The sequence below is a fragment of the Caloenas nicobarica genome, chromosome Z, assembly GCF_036013445.1.
Source record: "Caloenas nicobarica isolate bCalNic1 chromosome Z, bCalNic1.hap1, whole genome shotgun sequence".
NCBI classification, from domain to species: domain Eukaryota; kingdom Metazoa; phylum Chordata; class Aves; order Columbiformes; family Columbidae; genus Caloenas; species Caloenas nicobarica.
This window is the reverse complement of record NC_088284.1, coordinates 34726365-34745909: the sequence shown is the minus strand read 5'-3', so window position 1 is coordinate 34745909 and position 19545 is coordinate 34726365. Positions and strand designations below refer to the sequence as shown.

Here is a 19545-nt window from a genome sequence, read left to right as displayed (position 1 = left end):
TCTGGCAGGATTGCTAGCCCCCTGCATGCTTGCCCAAAGAGTCTCCTGCAGAGGACTCTCAGAAAATGGGGACTAACCAGCCCTTCCTATCCTCTCCTCTCAGCCTGGTACCTTGGTATGAGGAAACACAGGCTCTTTTGCATGCCATGTGGAATACAGAGTCATAGTCAACATGGCAGTGAGCCAGGAGAAAGGCAGCTTGAGAAGCTGAGGGACTGGTGCTAGTAACAGCACAGTTCGCTGCATTCCGTGGTTCAAACAGCAACTGAAGCTCTGTAAATGTAACCTACAAAACTGACGTTAAATTAACTAAAAGCTTCATGCAGCATTGTTTCATTCTTGTTGGTGGTTTCTTGATTAAAAGGATAATTATAACTTGTCATTAAGGGTTACTTCTCAAGTTAACAAAGTTTTTCAGTTTTGCTCTGAAGACAAAGTTACATCCATGGCATTTTCTTGTTCTAGAAACACAGATCAAGTATCAACAAAACTGATTTTTCTATCTCCACACAAGCAATAGATCTTTTAATATTTGAAATTTAGGTCTACCTATGCAATTTCACCTTATTTCAAATCATACAATAGTTTGATTTGGAAGGGACATTAAAGACCATGTAGTTCCAACCCCCCTGCCATGAGCAGGGACATCTTCCACTAGACCAGCTTGATGAAAGCCCCATCCAACCTGGACTGGAACACTTGCAGGCACAAGGCATCCACTTCTCTGGGCAGCTTGTCCCAGTGCTTCACAATCCTCACGGTGCAGAGTTTCTTCCTTATATCTAATCTAAATTTACCCTCTTTCAGTTCAAAGCCACTATCCCTTGTCCTGTCACTACATACCCTTGTAAAAGTCCCTCTCCAGCTTTCTTGTAGGTCCCCTTTAGGTACTGGAAGGTTGATATAAGGTCTGCCCGGAGCCTTCCCTTCTGCAGGCCAAACAAGTGCAATTCTCTCAGTGTGCCTTCACAGAGGAGGTGTTCCATCCCTCTGATCATCTTTGTGGCCCTCCTCTCAACTCACTCCACCAGGTCCATGTCCTTCTTATGTTGGGGGCCCCAGAGCTGGATGCAGGACTGCAGGTGGGGTTGCACCGGAGTGGAGTAGAGGGAGACAATCACCTCCCTTGACCACACTCCTTTTGATGTAGCCAAGGATATGGCTGGGTTTCTGAGCTGCAAGTGCACATCACCAGGTCACAATGAGTTTCTCAACAACCAACACCCCCAAGTCCTTCTCCTCAGGGCTGCTCTCAATCCATTCTCTGCACAGTCTGTATTTGTGCTTAGCATTGTGCTGACCCATGTGTAGGACCTTGCACTTGGCTTTGTTGAACTTCACAAGGTTTGCATGGGCCCATCTCTCAAGCCGGTCAATGTCCCTCTGGATGGCATCCCTTCCCTCCAGCATGCCAACCACACCACACAGCTTGGTGTCACCTGCAAACGTACTGAGTGTGCACTCAGTCCCACTGCCCATGTCACCAACAAAGATGTTAAACAGTGTCTGTCCTAATACCGACCCCTGAGGAACATCACTCATCACTGACTCAATGCGCAAGTGGAGACCATCGACCACAATGCTTTCAGTGCAACCATCCAGCCAGTTCATTACCCACCGAGTGGTCCATTCATTGATGCCACGTCTCTCCTATTTAGAGACAAGGATGTCGTGTGGGACAATGTCAAATGCTTTGCACAAGACCCAGTAGATGACATCAGTTGCTCTCCCCTTATCCACCACCACTGTAGCCCACTGCAGAAGGCCACCAAATTTGTCAGTCACGATTTGTCTTTACTGAAACGATGCTGGCTGTCATCAATCACCTCCTAATTTTCCATGTGCCTTAGCATATTTCCAGGAGGATCTGCTCCATGATGTAGCTGGGCACAGAGGTGAGACTGACTAGCCTGTAGTTCACTGGGTCTTCCTTTTTTAAGAATGGGGGTTATGTTTTCCCTTTTCCAGTCAGAGGGATCTTCACCAGATTGCCAGATTGCCATGACTTCTCAGATAAGATGGATAGTGGCTAAGCAACTTCATCCACCAGTTCCCTCAGGTCCCATGGATGTATCTCATCAGGTGCCACGAACTTGTGCAGCTTCAGATTCCTCAGATGGTCTAGAACCTGATCTTCTCCTACAGTGGGTAGTTCTTCATTCTCCCAGCCCCTGCCTTTTGCCTTCTGCAACTTGGGCGGTGTGGCTAGAGCACTTGCCAGTGAAGACTGAGGCAAAAAAGTCTTTGAGTACCTCAGCCTCCTGGGTAACCAAGTCTCCTATTTCCTTCTGGAGAGGGCCCGCATTTTCCCTTTTATCCCTGACATATCTCTAGAAGCTTTTCAAGTTGACCTTGATGTCCCTGGCCAGATTTAATTCCATCAGGGCTTTAGCTCTCCTAACCTGATCCCTGGCTGCTCAGACAATTTCTCCGTATTCTTCCCAGGCTACCTGTCATTGCTTCCACCCTCTGTAACCTTCCTTTTTGCGTTTGAGTTTGTCCAGGAGCTTCTTGTTCACCCATGAAGGCCTCCTGACATTTTTGCCTGACATCCTCTCTGTTAGGATGCATCACTCCTGAGCTTGGAGGAGATGATCCTTGAATATTAACCAGCTTTCTTGGGCCCCTCTTCCCTCTAGCACTTTATCCCATGGTACTCTACCAAGCAGATCCCTGAAGAGGACAAAGTCTGCTCTCCTGAAGTTCAGGGTAGTGAGCTTGCTGTGCACCCTCCTCACTGTACTAAGCGTCTTGAACTCCATCATTTCATGGCCACTGCAGCCAAGGCAGCCCTTGAGCTTCACATTCCCCACCGGTCCCTTCTTGTTGGTCAGAATAAGGTCCAGCACAGCTCCTCTCCTCATTGGCTTCTCTATCACTTGGAGAAGGAAGTTATCACCAACACATTCCAGGAACCTCCTAGAATGTTTATGCCCTGCCGCGTTGTCCCTCCAACAGATATTGGGGTGGTTGAAGTCCCCCGTGAGGACCAGGGCTTGTGATTGTGAGGCTGCTCCCATCTGTCCATAGAGGGCCTCATCTACTCAGTCTTCCTAGTCGGGTGGCCTGTAGCAGACCCCCACTCTAATGTCACCTGTCCCTGCCCTCCCTTTAACTCTGACCCATAAGCTCTTGGTCAGCTCCTCATCCATACCCAGGCAGAGCACCATGCACTCCAGACACTCAATGACATAGAAGGTGACAACCCCTCCTCATGTTCCCTGCCTGCCCTCCCTAAAGAGCCTGTGTCCTTACATTCCAACACCCCAGTCACAGGAGCCATCCCACCATGTCTCCATGATGCCAATAAGACCACAGCCCTGCAGGCGTGCACACATCTCTAACTCCTCTTGTTCCTTCTCCATGCTACATGTGTTTGCATAGAGGCATTGAAGTTGGGCCAGCAATGAAGCTGACTTACTGGCTGCAGTGGCTGAAATTCCTTTGTGCTGCTCTTCAGGTGCTCTCTCAATGACCTCTGAGCCTTCTCCAGATGCTGAGCATCTATTGCTGGCACTAGCCAGCTAACATTTAATATAGTATTATTTTAAAGACAGAGTTTATTGGCATGTATACTTCATTTGCTAATAGTAAACCAAGTCTGAATCCTATTTTGAAACAAGCAGACAAGAGAGAAGAGTGAAATTAAAAGCTCAGTTCTGCACCAAATGAAGTTAGAAGTGAATTCTGCCATTGATTTTTAATGAAAGCAGGCTCAGTACCCACACATCTTTCAGAAGTTAAAACAGCTAAGCTTTTATACCTCTCAGTCCTTGCAACAATGCCATATTCTGTCAGAGGTATGAATTTCTTTCTTCTTTTCACAAATAACAAAAAAGCCAATGAAAGGATGGTATTGCTATACTTTATTTTAGTAAAACAGATCCACACACAACAGAAAGCCCATTCTAATCTATATTCAGCATTAACATAAAAGTAGATGCTTTCCATCAGACAAAACTTGTTTAAAGAGTGCGTACTCCTGTTGAAAGGAAAAATTACCATTCTCTGCAATTTATCTTCAACTGAATATAAGCAAAAAACACAGTTAGCAGAGCTTCATATGACGAATACCTAACGTTAGGAAAATGGCTAAATATTAAATACAATCTTCAATTAAAGTATTCTAGTCTACTATTCATTTCTGCCATAGATGGTAGAAGAATGGAGTTGTGTTTATATGTTCAGAGAACTTCATTATAACTCAAAATTATAACATCACATGAAAAAAAGACAGCGTGCAAGAAATATTCTGTTCATAAGACTTCCTGATAGCTCTTAACTGTAAGAGTATTACAAATGCTACACTACACTCTAGTGTCCTTTTTCTGAATAGCAGGCATATCTGTCAAACATACTTTCACTTTGACTTTGATCCAGCATCAAACTTACTAAAAATCAGACCAACGGTTTCCTGGTATAACGCAACAAAATAATGTACTTTTAAATATTTTATCTGTTATTAAACAATAAGCAGTTCCTATGTTTCATTAAAACATGTTGATTTTTACTGAATACATAATATTTTATTTATTTAACCAGGCATCAATTTCATTAAGTTATTCTACAGCTTTTGGAGAACACTGTAAGATACTGCTTTTAAAGTATACAACCAATTAAGCGCAACTGCTTTTAAATGCTGAATATAGCAGTCACCACATCGCACCCCAGAACCATACTGATTTGCACCTAATGACCACCCAAGGTGCTTTGCAGGCAGCATTTCTTAGGAAAAATATGTTAAAATAGTACTTCCCTTTGAATAAGAAAGCTCGAAGTCCTTTGCACAGATGAACCTTTCTTGTGTAACTTGTAAACACTATAATAAATATACATACCAAATATATAACATTATAAATTACGTCTATTTGACAAACATGCTCATTATAGTGAATAAAACCAAGGTCAGACTGCACCTGAATACATCATTAAGAGACTGATGGGAATGAGATGGATAACAACAGTATGATTTTGCTAAGAAAATTAGCACTGCCTGGTCTGAGAGGCCACTGGTACTACCTCAGAGCACAACAGGACAAAGCTAGAAACAGACTTGTAAAATAATTTGGGGAACAGACCTCTGGAGATCATCTAGGCCAGCTTCCCACTCAAAGCAGGAATAACTTGAAAGGCCTTGAGTAACCTGATCTGAGCACTTCCAAGGATGGAGATTCCATAGTCTCACCACACAACCACCTGTAGCATTCAATCACCCTCGGAAAGAGTAATTTGTTTTTTCTTAAGTTGAAATGCAGGTACACTCTCGTTGAAACAGCCAGGATGACCTGGACCTCTTGTGCCACCAGGACACGCTGCTGGCCCCCACTCAGCCTTCAGCCCAACTCAGCACTCTGGCTCTTTGCTGCAGTGGTTCCCTCACCAGCCAGTGCACAGGCCCCCAATGCTGCCAGGGCTTGTTCAGCCCTGGGCTCAGGGCTTTGAATTTGCTGAATTTTGAGGGTCCTAATTACAATTTGTCAATGTCTCTCTGAATGGCAGCTCTTTCCTCCTGCAGTACAGCAACTGCTCCTACCATGTTGGTGCTACCTGCAAGATTGTTGTCCATGCCTTCCAACCCACAAACCTGGTCACTAGAAACATGTCCACTAGCTTTGCACACAACATAAACCCACATGAAAAAATCTCCTAAGTAACTGTCTCACAGACTTTGAACTGTCGATCACTTGAGCTCAGCAATCCAGCATGCTCTTTGTTCATTTTGTAGCTCTGTTCACCTAATCTGTATCTTCTCAGCTTGACTACTTGGATACTGCAGAAAATCATCAAACACCTTCCTAATATTTTTATCCACTCGGATTAATATAACTACCACTATTTCAAAACATGCCATCATGGTTAGATGCTATTTAATCCATTAACCAGAAGGTGGGCATGCTGTTTTTCTTTCTTTCTCCTACCTCCACTTGTTTTTGTGGTACATTATCTCATTAATCCTCTGACAATGCAGTTATTAAATTTCTCCTCCTTAAAACTGCTACATAATCTGTATTTTTTACATATTAGTAGAAAATGAAACCAAAGCAGTGGTTCATAACAGAATGACATTAAAGGATAACAAAATAACATTTGACGGATTATATCCACTGTACTGTTATAAATGTCCAAGTAGTTTTAGAGACTTAAGCTCTAAGATATTTAGGTGTCTAGATCCCTTTGAAATTACGTGAGTTTAAAACACGCACCTATCCATCAGAGTCCCTGCTTCAGTTTCACAAGGCATGAAGAGCCTATACACACAATAGTTTGTTGTATTCAATGGGGTTTTTTTAATCTACTTGGAGATGACACATTCTAAAGGCACTTAAAATCAACTTAATGCACTGCATTGGCTGCCTGCTTTTTCATACACTAGGGTTTTAAAAGAACTTAAAAGTTCACAGAGAATTAAATGTAGGCCTCCAACAGAAACAGCCCATTTGGATTTAATTGCTCATCTCTTTGGTATTTTAATGAAGAAATTCCCTATAAGAGGCTACAATTAACAAGTCCTTCTATTAAAAATAGCAAACACATTTCAACCCTAATGATTTTGCAGGTGCAAAACTCTATTTGATGAAAGCTCCACTAAAAAGAGAGAAGTTATCAAGTTCTCAAATCAAATCCTAATAGACACCAAGGAAAAAATTAAAGGGTTTATTCCCAAATGGCATAAGTTTAATATTGAATTCAGAACTATGAAGAAAAAAAAGTTCCATACATTATAAAACTGAAGTGGACCACTACTGTTGTCTCACACAAGTAGCAAATCATAATAATCCTCAAATCAACCTTTTTGAGCATCCTTCCTTATAAAATGCCACTCTTTTGATTTACCATTTTCTAGCAGTTAAGAATATAATCCAATGTTAACAAAACCAGTTACCATTAGTCATCGTCCCCTCACAACAGTCTGACCTTATCTCTGATTAACTTTTCCGGCAGTGGATTTCTCCAGGCTGCATGGATTCCTTAATAAAGCCACAAACTGTAGATACTTTATTTAAGGTAAGAAGCATTTTCTCTCCACTATCTTAGATGAGCATCAAAATACATAATTCCTGAACATTTCATATTCATTCCAATTTGCTCCATTTCTTCTCTCCCTAGCGTATGATTCTCCTATTTTCAATTTCATAAAACTGGATTTTCAAAATAAATAGAAATGTTGAACTGCTAGTAGCAAACAGAAGTATAGGGAAGAACACTTATTCCATGACATCATAAGAAAATGAAAATATTTTATAACAAACAAACATTGTAAGGTCGTATAAGCAGATATCGTCAATTCATACAAGAAGCGTGGCTTTTAAGGTGCTCCTTCCAAAACCCAAGGAGCATGCACACTAAATTGTATTTAAAATCTCTAGCCTTTTGGATAACAGTTGATTGGCTGCTTAAGAAAACAAACAGCATACTCAGAAAAATTGCATTATCCATCATTAATATAGACACAACTAAGAAAAAATATATAGAAATAAAGATCAGCCATAGCAAGTATTTGGCTACTTATTATGTAAGAAAAAAACTACACTTAAATTTACAACATAAATAAACAGTTTTCTACTGTTGTGCTGGAAGAGTCACAGGATAAGGCCTCCAGGACCTATTTTATCTGCTTTCTTTATACAGTGCCCAGCAAGACAAAAATTAAGTGCAGAAAGGATACATTCTCCTTTATGTGACTAAGCTGATACAGCTGGACATTCATAAGACAAACTTGAGATCAAACGAAAACCATCTGTTACAGACAGTTTGCAGGTCTTCAGTATTGGCATAGAATTTTAATAGCTTTAGGAACTGAGGACAAGAATTTAAAAATAAACTCTTGCTAAAAATGATAGATGTAGGTGATATAACTCAAAAATGGTATGCAGCAATACGGAGGTAAAAGTACCGAGGACTATGTCTTAGAAACCAAAGGAGAGCTGTGCTTCCAGCAGCAACACAGGCAGCTACCAGCCTGACATCGCCAGGAGTCTGAAGTTGGATTACTTGGTCCAAGCACAAAGTATTACAAACTTTGATAAAAAACATTTCAGCAGAGCTTGTGGAACAGAAGTAAAATCCTGGTAAAGCAACAAAAGAGAGAAGAAAAAACTGAATCCAATGCTCAGAAGACAGCATTTGACTTAGAAAATGAGAAAGTGACACACAAGTGCATTGCAAGGGATAACTCTGGATGGGAGATCAGATGGTATGAAATATAGTCACTAAAAGGAGGAGACTGAAATAACCACCGTCCACAACTGAAATGGAAGACAAAACCAAAATATTTGTAAACAGAAGGCAGCTAAAAAACTACAGGCGGAAGAAGTCAGAACAACCTGGTAATTCATTCTCAGGGAAGGCAGATTCGGAAAAAAAAAAAAAAAAAAAAGAAAGAAAACACCAAGGAGTTATATAGATTCAAGAAGAGAAAGAGGCTTAAGTGGCACCTCTGAAGTGATAGCAAAGCTTGGTTTTGTAAAAATGAAACTCAGTTAGCCTGAGGGGAAAGAAAAGAAGAAAAAAAAAAGAGATGGGGTAACTGAAGAAGAATCTGGGTGAAGTAAGACTACAGCAGTCATAGGACATTCAGACAAACTCTACAGTGTTTAAATGTCATAAGCAACTCTGGGATATGTCAAGACTGGCTTTCCTCAAAAGGAAATACTGTTCTGTTTCATAGCACAATATTCCAGGTGAAACTCATCTATGCCAGTCTCAGATTCCATCCTAACAAATTACAAGAAAAATCACAGAATTGGCTGCACTTAAACCAACTTGAATTTGGATTTATGGATAACAGTCTTCAGCTCTCACCTACTTTTCGTAATCATCACAGCATGAAAAGTAAAATACCTTTTTTTTTTAAGCTTTTCTTTTGTGATATGTTTAAAAAAAATCAATAACAACACTTGTAAAGGAACTGTTGGTATTTTTAGTATTCTTATGACTAAATTGGGAAGGCTTGATCAATGTTGAAACATCTTTAGCTTCTCTTACGAAAAGCTACCATCCCCAAGGCAACATTGTACTTGGCATAATTACAAAAAAGCAGATCAAAGGATCAAAGGTCCTAGAGCCGTTTTAATTAACAAGATTATTCTCTGCTGAAGTTCTCATCTCTGGTTGGGCTCCTACTAGCCCATAGTTATCCATAGTCAAAAGGATGTGGCCAGCATGATGGGGTTTTTGTGTGGTTGGTTGGGTTTTTTTGTTTGGTTGGTTTTTTTGTTTGGTTTTTTTTTAATGCCAGCAGATCAAAATGGATGCTAACCAAGTCAGCCGAGCACAAAATAAGTGGCCTAAAAAGGTCACTACTCATTAATCTGATCACAATATAATAGGAAGTGAATAAATGCCACGGAAATTTAGCCCAGCAGAAAGCAGTAACATTCAAGTCACTAAAATTTTTAATTAATTAACAGTTCTGGCACCACTCATTACTGCCAACACAGGCCAAAAAAACAACAGCATGAGAAATTACTCTGGATATAGTAACTACTAAATGCAGAATAAAATGAAACTGAAACCCACTGACCAATGCTTAGCTTGATATTTATAACTTTAACCAGCAGAAGCCACAGAACTTAGTATAAAAAATACAATAATTTAAAGCAACATTAATAAAAGAGTGTTAAGATTATATGAGGCACTGAACCTTCTAATGCTTGCTAATTTTTCCACTCACCATTAGCTTCTCTTCCTAAAATGTGGTATGGATTACATATATCTTAGTTTATCAATTTTAAACAAGTTACAGCTTCATCTTTAGTTGGTAAATTCTACACCTATTTTACTGTCAAGTATATAATTTCAAGAGACCCCCCCTAGCATTCCTTAAAACTTGTCCTGGTTCTGCTGAGATAGTTAATTTTCACAGGAAGCTGGGAGGGGGCCCAACCAGGACAACTGATCCAAACTAGCCAAAGGGATATTCAACACCATATGACATCATGCTCAGTATATAACTAGGGGAGCTGGCTGGAGAACAAAATTGCTGCTCATAAATGGGCTAGGCACCAGTGAGTGGCAAGCAATTGAACTGTGTATTCCTCACTATGTATATTCTTTTATTGTTATTGTGTTTATCTCTTCCTTTGTCATCCTGTTAAACCATTTTTATCCCAACCCATGAGTTTTACCTTCTTTTTTTTCCAATTCTCCTCCCCATCCCACCATGGGGGTAGGTGGGTGTGGAGGAGTGAGAGAGCAGCTGTGTGGTACTTAGTTGCCAGCTGGAGCTAAACCACAACAAAACTCCCTGAGAATCTTCTACTGAAAATCAATTAAAAACTCAAAAGACATATATACCTATGAAGGAAAAAGGTAATTCTCAAACAGTAGAGACTTTCAGGCTTGTGTACTCTTGCTTTCCACACCTTCACCCTACTAAAATTTCTTAGCCTCTTCAGCAAAGCTAACATATTACCACATAAATATCTCTGCCACTTCAATGACAGGAAAATCTACAGAACCACTTAATGCTGAAATAATCTTTCAGAGCTTGTAAAATAACTTTTTGCAATTGCAAGCACTTATTGCTAAATAATTCTGCATTAGGCTGTAAAACCTTTAAGGAATGTTATCCCTTTGTTGCACATGTGTTAAAACTCACCACAATCATTTGTTCTGTGGTCTTGTGGCTGGAGTCTGCTGGCCAGAACAAACAACTCAAAGTCTGGGCACAGGGAAGCCAGTTCCTTGCTTAAGAACTTAATTCACCTTCTAGCTTTCTAAGGACACTGCTTCAGACCTCTGTATGCAAATATTCAGACATCTAAGCTGGCTATGAATGCATAAATCAGGTATCAAAAAGAACTCAATCATGGCAAAAGAGCTCTTCTTCATGCCACTTGTTGGGCTGAAAAAGCTCCAAAGCAGGGTCAGACAGCTGATTTACACCAAGGTCTCTTTTCCCTTCCCAGTTGCCTATATACTTAATACTTTTACATCTCTACCCTTCCATATCAAACTACTTATATATTTGAAATTATTTATATAAAAATCACTAAATGTCAGGAATAAACACTTCTTTTATATTCAGAGCAAGGAGATATGAAATCTTTGCCAATACTTCCAGTTATTTTTTGAAGAAATACAACCTACAGGTGGCAAGGCCTGTAACTATTTTATCAGGCTGATGTGTGTTGGAACTAGTTTACAAAAGTCTCATCAATTCACCAGTTCAACAAATTTTGTCCCCACGTTTGGATGACACTTTGAAAAAACCTATGCATGCAATTACTAGGCGAACACAAGGGTACAACAGAATTGCAAACGCATGATGTTTTTTGAAAAGTAATACATGAAAAAAGCTATAAGAAATAAAATTCAGTTCCATATGCCAAAAATCCATGATTTCCGATTCCTTCAACTACGCTGCAACACATGGAAGAATTTACTCAGTTCACTATTAACAGTAATAGCCGAAGACAACTCTTGAGTGACATAATTCCTCTGTCCAGTGTTCCCCTGCTAGGCCCTCCCCTCCTCCCCAGCCTAAAACTGGAGTTGTGTCACTGTCAAAGTCCTTCAACACAAATCCAAGGGCAGACTTAAGATTTAATTTCTTCAACATAATCAGCCTTCGCACATGCTCTGATAGACATATCTGAAAAATACTGAATTCTACCTACCAAAATATCTTCCTCACAAATGCTGATGCTACAGACACTCTTGAGGTACTGTCATATAACTATGACATGTAGCATCTTCATAATACAACCTTTGACTGTGACTAAGAACCGGAAAGGCAGTTTCATGTTTACAAAAGGTGTCTGTTTCTAGAGGTCTTTGCCTCCTTTGAGAATTCAATTTTAATTTCAATATCATAGCAGAACTTGAGAAAACACCAATGCTTGTTGTCCTAAGTCTAGCACATAAATTTGTCCTGCAAACATAGAAGACTGTTTCAACTGAGGATTTGTGATCACCCACAAATACCCAGCAATACCCATAGTTCACAAATGATACTCACAGTTAAAAATCTTACAGTTTTTCTCAAAACATTCCTCAGAAATTCTTCTACTACGATAAAATTCTGCACCTGCACAGTCAAGATCTGTGGTAACAAGTCATTGTGCATTTATTACTTTTGCACTAGCAGAAGGCTTTTTCCCTAATAGCACACCATGCATCCAGGAAAGATTGCATTCTGACCTACATAAGGACACAAATTCAAAATCTCATACCACTCGCAGAGTGTCACACCACGAAGTCAAATTCTTGTCATATATGGCTTCAATTGTGGAATTTGGTCATTTTTTTCCATGCTAACAGCAACTCTGAAACTATATTTAGCTTATTCTCTAATTTAAATGTTTGGGTGTGGGGCCTCAACTTCTGATAGCAAGTTGAACATTTATGTTGGCTGAGAAAGCCTTAAGAAGCGATCAAATAACCATCAGTGATTCAAAGTTTATCACCATTCACCTTCTGGTTTTGGCAGAATATGTATTGCATTGTAGCCTCAAGAATAAAACAGCATAAAGTCTACTGCACACATTTCATTTGCACCAGCCATTTGCCATCTCAAACACCAACTACGAGTAGGATCATTTCTCATGATCCTTTTTTTTTCCTTAAACTAGCACTTAAAAAACACACACACACTTAAAAAAAATATATATATATATATATATTCAAATGCAAATGCTAGCATCTTCTCCACAGCCACCATAGGCAAAAGGAAGCCTCAAACCCATAATACTTAGAAACATTCTGTTCCTTCAGGACACTAACATCATTCACATTATCCAAAATAAAAATTTATCTACCTTATTCCTACATTTCCATTTCACGTCTTGACTGATTGAGTACTTGTTAGAAAGCTGTCAATTAGCTGTCATGCCATATCAAAAACCACCAAAACCTTAAGGTGGGTCCGCATGGGGAACCATCAGATGATGCTAAAGGGAACACGTTCTTCTGTGCTTTGTAGTGAATTCGGACCATCACCACTATGAACACTGATTCCAAATACTCTTAACCCACTGTCATTAAGGTGCTTTACAGGAAGAATTTACTCTACAGTTTAGGAAATTGAGTGATTGAGTTAAAAATTTCTGACCCAAACCATCACCAAACCATCGTGACACTGGTCACGGTAGTAACTAAGTTTCATGATATTCCTTCCTACGACGTACCCTAAATCACTGGTTTATTCACTTTTACTCCAACTCATGCCACAGAATGCTGTGCTCAGTGACAAGCATAGTTTAGTTATATTCCCGAGGAAGAAGATGAAGATACACTGCAAAAACAGACTGAATGCACAATTCAGTTTTGCATCACGATCTCCATCAAAATTTTAGTTTTTAAAAAATTATTACTTTCTTTGTTTCTTGAAAAGCAAGCAGCTTTGTGGTCTTTTTATCCTCCTTGTTTCTCTCCTGTTACATTTCTTTCAGTGTCTGTCCTCATTGCACCCATGCTCTTCACAGCAAGTGTAATTCATTTAGACCTCTTTAGGAAGCTGGGGGTTTAATACTACATGGTGATGATGAGTTGAGTAAATACTTTCTGTCAGGTTTTACTATGAAAGAAAAGAGGGAGATGCCTATTCTGGAAACCATTTTTGCAGGTGACTCAGAGAATCTGTGGCGGATGCACTCGACCCCTCCGAGCCAAACCAGCAGCAGTTTGGTCCAGGCTCCAGAGGAGGTAAAGGCCTGAGCAGCAGCCAGGCCAAGAACTCCTTTTAGGAAACCCACAAGGAAGCAGAACAGCACACTGAATGCCAGTAACTTGTGGGTTCAGGAAGTCTCACGCAGACTTTTCCTACTGTATCCAATTTGACTACAAGTCAACCACTGTATTCTATAAATACAACAGCCTGGATGAGCCCACTTTGAGCTCTCCCTGCTAAATAAGTGAGCTGCATGGCAATGGTTTTACTAGTCAGAGGTCAGTGGATGAGCCCAATTCAAGTTCAATATTAATCATTTAGCTTAAGTAGATGCATACTAAGTGTAATGAATTATTTAGAGATATAAAGTTGTATGATCTTCAATATACTCTTTGCTTCGTGTTACTTGGTAAGCTGGATTTGCTAAAATTTTAAGCTGTAAAGTTCTGCTCATATTTACCAAAAGCAACTACAAACTACACTGAACACTTATAAGGCCTATTTTGCACTTCGCAGAGAAGAAAGGATTTATTCAGACAAAACAGTATCTGCAAGCCTAGGGACCATAAACAATGTCTACGGCTGAACAAAACAAAGGCCTACATGGAATAAGATAAAAAGATCCAATGAGAAGCGAGATGACCTCAAGGTGAAATTTTGCTATTGGACTGAATCATGGTATGAATGGTCTGTAAAGATACAAAGGTTTGTAGTTTTCTGTGCTCAGGTTGGACCACTGCGCAGGTACCCAGCTTGAGCCAGTCCTTCTGCTATTCTACTCCCTTAATTGTTTTATTTCCTGAGAATTTTGTCTCCTGAAAGTCTGCTCTGCATACAGCTATCTGGCCTTGCCTGAAAGTTTGTTGCTGGAGTTGTAAAATACAAACTCCGGAGCGAATGGTTATCAGGGAGAGGAGAATCCTGAAAGTTTGCACCTCACAGGTACAGGCCTGGCCTGAAAGTTTGTCTCCGGAGCTCCAGGACACAGCGCCCAGAAGGAACGGTTATCAGGGAGGGAAGGCACCTGAAAGTTTGCTTCATGAACGGGTACAGGCACCTGGAGAGAAGGTCAGCAGCATGTGGCTTGGCATATTTTCCCCACGAAGTAAATAATAGAGTGAACTGGCCACCGCACCCTTTTAAGTCGCACTTCTCTTTGAGAAATCTAAACATTGTTCTGCACTAAGCAGAACTCTAAATTACTCCCCTGTGACAGAATCTGTCCCGAATTGAAGAAACTAGAGCAGAGATTATGAAACATAGTGACAAAATAAACAAAAATAATCGGCAACACCCCACAGGCATCCTAAAAGAACTCAAAGTTAAATAGCTGAATAATGAATGACAGTGGGTTAACTCTCATTTAACAGTCCTTGGCACCTCAGGACTGGAAAATGCAAACATCAAGCAACAATTAAAAAACTGTAACAAATAAAACTGTTAATGTAAGCCAAAATTATATTTAAAAATATAGTTAGTGAACACTTACCAAAAATATATTATTTACATGAGAAGACTTGGCATGGCTTTTGCAAAAGGAAATCCTACTTTTCAAACTATTTAAGACCTTTTAAAGATTCAATAAGCACGTGGGTGAGGGTGCTGTATCAAAAATGAACTTTGGCTTTCCAAAAGGCTTTTAACAAAGTCCCTTACCAAAAAGATTACTAGGAAACTAAGCAGTCATCGCACGAAGGAGGGTTCTTTTGAGAATAAGCAGAAACACATTATCCAAGGTATAGATCACTGGCTTGCTCACACCTTGAATAAAGTGTGCAAAAGAGGAAGGTAGAAGCCAGATTCAAAATAAATTAAAAGGTAATTATTCCCACCCAGGGTTTGCAGGCCTGAGGTTTCTTCTTGCCAGCAAGACAATGTGGATATGAGAATTGTATGTGTGCTCAAGGAGGACTGGAGAAATTCACATAAGGAAAAAAAAAAAAAATCTAATTGGGCATACTAAGTAAACACAAAACCATATCTGGCTCAAGAAGTCCCCAGAGCTAACATTCACTAGAAAAACAGAGAGCAGCAAAAGTTAAGTGTCATGCATCTGCTCCATTTTCACCTTTGGGCATTAACTATTCCCTATGTTTATTTTTTTTATAGTTAGCATTTACAAATGTTATGATTTATACATGTTTTTTATGATGAAGTCAAATTTGGTTATCAGATAACAGCTCTTCTAATAAACTCATCGACTTGTCAAGGATATTTAAAAGACTTATTTACAGGAACCTCACCAAAAAAAGAAGCTCCTGAACTCTGAAGCTTTAAAGATACTACAACTACACTGTTAGCAATATCACATGCCTTTCTACTTGTTTTATCAATCAACAGAAACGTATACAATCAATACAGGTACTGGAAATGTTTTTCTTTGGTGGTTTTGCACAAACTTTTCAGTTCAGGAACTGATACACTGCCAACTCACTCCATTAAAACGACATATGTACACAGACATATAAGCAGGTTACAAGGTAGGCCCAGAGCCTCCAGGGAACATTTTCCACCTTGTCCAGGTGTCAAAGGGGCTGTCTGTGCTTGGAAGGAGGCGCTTGGGGTCTAACCTAGTACTGCCAGATTTACGCGCCTGGTGAGAACCAGAAACTTCTTTAATTACAAAAAAAAAAAAAAAAACAAAAAAAACCCCACACCAGTTCGTGGACAGCCTCTCTGCAGCCCCTGCAGCCACCCCGCCTGCTGCTGCCACCGCCTCCACCTCCAGCTCCCCCGCCCCGCCGCAGGGACGGCGCTTTCCCGAGGGAAAAGGCCGCGGGTGGGGGCCCGGAACTGGAACTCGGATCCGGCGGCAGCTCCGCGCACGGACGCGCGTCCGGACGGGTCCGCACGTGTGCGCACGGACACGCGAGACTCGGTTAAACTCCAGCCGCTGCCGGCGGGTGGGGGCACGCTCCCCGCCGAGCAGCCGCCCGCCTGCGCCGTTGCCAAGTAACCAAACCCCGTTTGCCCGGAGCTCTGCGCCGCCCGCCCCGCTGCCGGCACGACGCGCCGGAGCCTCAGCGCGGCCTCCGGGGCGGAGCGAGGGCCGGCCAGGCCCGCCGAGCCCGCGGTTCTGCCCCGGCCCTGCCCCGCAGGTCACCTGCAGCGCCCGCACTCCGGCCGCCTCTCGCAGCGCTCCACCGGCAGCTCCCACAGGCCCGCGCAGCCTTCGCGCTCCTCGGCCTCCTCGCCCCGCGCCGGGCCCGCCGCGCGGCCCTCCTCCATGCCGGCGCCGCGGGAGGCGCTGGCAGCCGCCAGGGGGCGCCGGCGGGCAGGAAGGGCCACTCTGCCGGTTCACGTGAGGCGCGCCCGCCCCTTCGCGGGGGCTCGTCCAATGGGGGTGCGGGGAGCCCTTGCGCCGGAACGTCGTGGGGCGGGGCGTGGCCGGCAGGGGGCGCCGTCGGCGCGCGCGGCTGCTGGGGCGCGTGTTCCCGCTCGGGCCGCTCCCGCCGCCTCCCCACGGCGAGGCGCCCGGAGTCGCCGGAGCCTCAGGCCCCGGGAGCGGAGAGCTGCCCCTGCCCCTACCGGAAAGGGTGTCGGCGCCTGCAGGCGGCGAGAGCGACGCTAGCAGCCCACCTGACACAGCGGCGGAGCCGGCAGGGCCAGGCCCAGCGCCTCCCGGCAGGTCCTCGGCCTTGTCGCCGCACCGGCCGGGTCCGGTCACAGGCGCTGCCACCCGCCACCTCTGCTTCGGCGCCTCTTGCCGTGTAGTCTGTGCCTGTCGGCGCGTCCGAGCCGGACCGGGGGCGGGGTGGGGCGGGGGAACGGCTGCGGGATGGCAGGCCTGGCCGGAGCAGGGCTCAGGGCCTGTGGGAGCTGCTCTCCAAATGGCGAGGTGCGAGGAAACCGAGCGACGGGCTTGGAGGTCCCGGCCTCCTGCTCAGAGCATACATGCGTAGGGAACGGTCTTCTGGTGCTACTGACAGGTACGCTGGAGATTGAAATTGATACTATTAAAAAAAAAAAAAGTCGCTAAATGCATATCTGGCCATTTAAATTGATATTTTATTTGGAGTGCTTCGGAGTAGTTATTTGGGCCTTCCCGTGTCTGTAGGTATCCTTTACACTCTTCCTTGAGTTCACACAACTCTAGGAGATGCTGCAGCACAAGGTGTGCTAGCGGGAGGGTGGTAATGTAACAGTTAAGCTCTGACCATCCTTTCCAACCTCAGTAGTACCTGGTCTTAAGAAATAAAAGAAACTGTAGATCTAGACCAGGATTTAGATCAAAGTTATACTCTGCTCATTAAGTCAGATATGATAATAAACAATATATTGTAGTCTATTATACAATTAAATGAAGTTCTGCTCCAAGGTTGTTGCAGTTTACCTTAGAAATCAACTGAAGTATAGTACCTACTGAATCTCCACTCTCCTGAAGTTATCAACTGCAGATGAGTTGGCCAGTTATATTTCCCGTTTTGTGTTCTGCATCCGAAATAAAATGTATTGTGTTTACATATTTACAATCTTCAGAGCCATTTGATGGAATTTAGGCATGCTGGTACTGATTACATGCACAATTTTAAGATGTTTTTTGTTTTTAAATATTTTTGTACTCCAGTTTTGTATTTGTAACTAAAGCTACAGATTAATTCATTTTCCTGTGTAGCCACTAGAATGCATTTTACTCAGAAGATTAAAAAAATCAGAGACCAGCGATTCTGATACTAGCTGTAAGATTATACTGTGCAAATGAAAAAAAAATGTAGGGAAAAAGAAAATACCACTATGCAAGTTTTAAATTGTGAAGTTTTTTATTGTTAGTATTATAGGTCACCTAATTTAGGATAGTGGGACCAATGGAGGGGTGACTTTTCTATTAAGCTGAAAGCATTGTCACAAGATGAGTTGGTATAAATTACAAATAGCTTATTTAGGCTGATTATTAGAAGTAATGCAGTTGTAGTGGGCAGGAGAAGGAGTATTGATGGTTTAGCCCTTCCTGCTTCCATCTTACTGAAGAGAATCCCCATGCAGTGCTACTGAGGGCAGCCTGGGTATGCTTTCACAGCTTCCCACAAGAGTCCTCAAAGGATGAGGTTTTGTCTGGTCTGGTAAGAATAACAGGCTTCAGTCATAAGCTTAAAAGTAAACCATTGTAAACTGTTCTGGTCTGACTACACAGAAGAAGAAAATTAATCTGCAGATAGATGCCTAAAATAAATTAATAATGATATGAAGTAATTTTATTGTTGAGGGAATAGGCAAATGTAGCAGGGAATAGCCAGAGGCTAAACAGAGAGCACTATATCTTTTCTCTGTGTATATGAGCTGAAGAGCAGAGTGAGTGGTTTAAACTGAAGGAAAAATGTTGGCGCAAGATCAGGATAGGATAACCTGCCTGTGACTGAAATGTAGGCCTGAAGATAGAGGGTTCCTGTTATCAGAACGTTGCTGTTCTGGACTACCAACAAAAGCAGAAGGGATTAAAAACCAGCTCAGCCCTAGTGTTTTTTGGAACAGAGCTAGTGTTTGCTGTATGGATGTTGTTCCAGAGCATAACAGACCAGCAACTTCTCTCACTACAGGCCAGCAAATTACAAATCTGATATTAAATACTTGTTTAAAAAATAAAATAAAAATTAAAAAAAAAAGCAAGCGTGATTTCTAGGCCAAAAAGTAAAATAGTTCTTATGACAGATATTGATAATCTTTTGCAGGCTAATAGGTGGATATGCCCACACTACTTATTTAATGCACGACTACCTTGAGTATTTGTTGTGCATACGTAAATCCAAATTAACACCTCCATCATCATATTAGAAATCTGAGGAATGCACAGCATCTCTTTGGACCGGTGTTCACAATTTGTAGACTTACAGACTGAAGTGACGGTGTAACTGGGAGCTTCCAATTTACATTTAGTACTCTGATGTACTGCACTGTTCCCTTTTTGGCATCATGAATGATCACATGTTTAGTGACTA

At 41.9% G+C, this 19545-nt stretch overlaps 1 protein-coding gene across 2 annotated transcripts in view; it reads right to left on the bottom strand.

Annotated features, from left to right (window-relative positions):
- DTWD2 (DTW domain containing 2) overlaps positions 1-16867 on the bottom strand; it is an 88693-nt gene extending 71826 nt beyond the window's left edge. For both annotated transcript variants that reach the window (XR_010607922.1, XM_065657721.1), the window contains exon 1: positions 16716-16867. Coding sequence is in view for 1 of the 2 variants with exons in the window: in XM_065657721.1 (XP_065513793.1) it covers positions 16716-16840 (125 nt within the window). In the remaining variant the exon portion in view is untranslated. The remainder of the gene's footprint in view (positions 1-16715) is intronic.
- Between the last annotated feature and the right edge of the window lie 2678 nt (positions 16868-19545).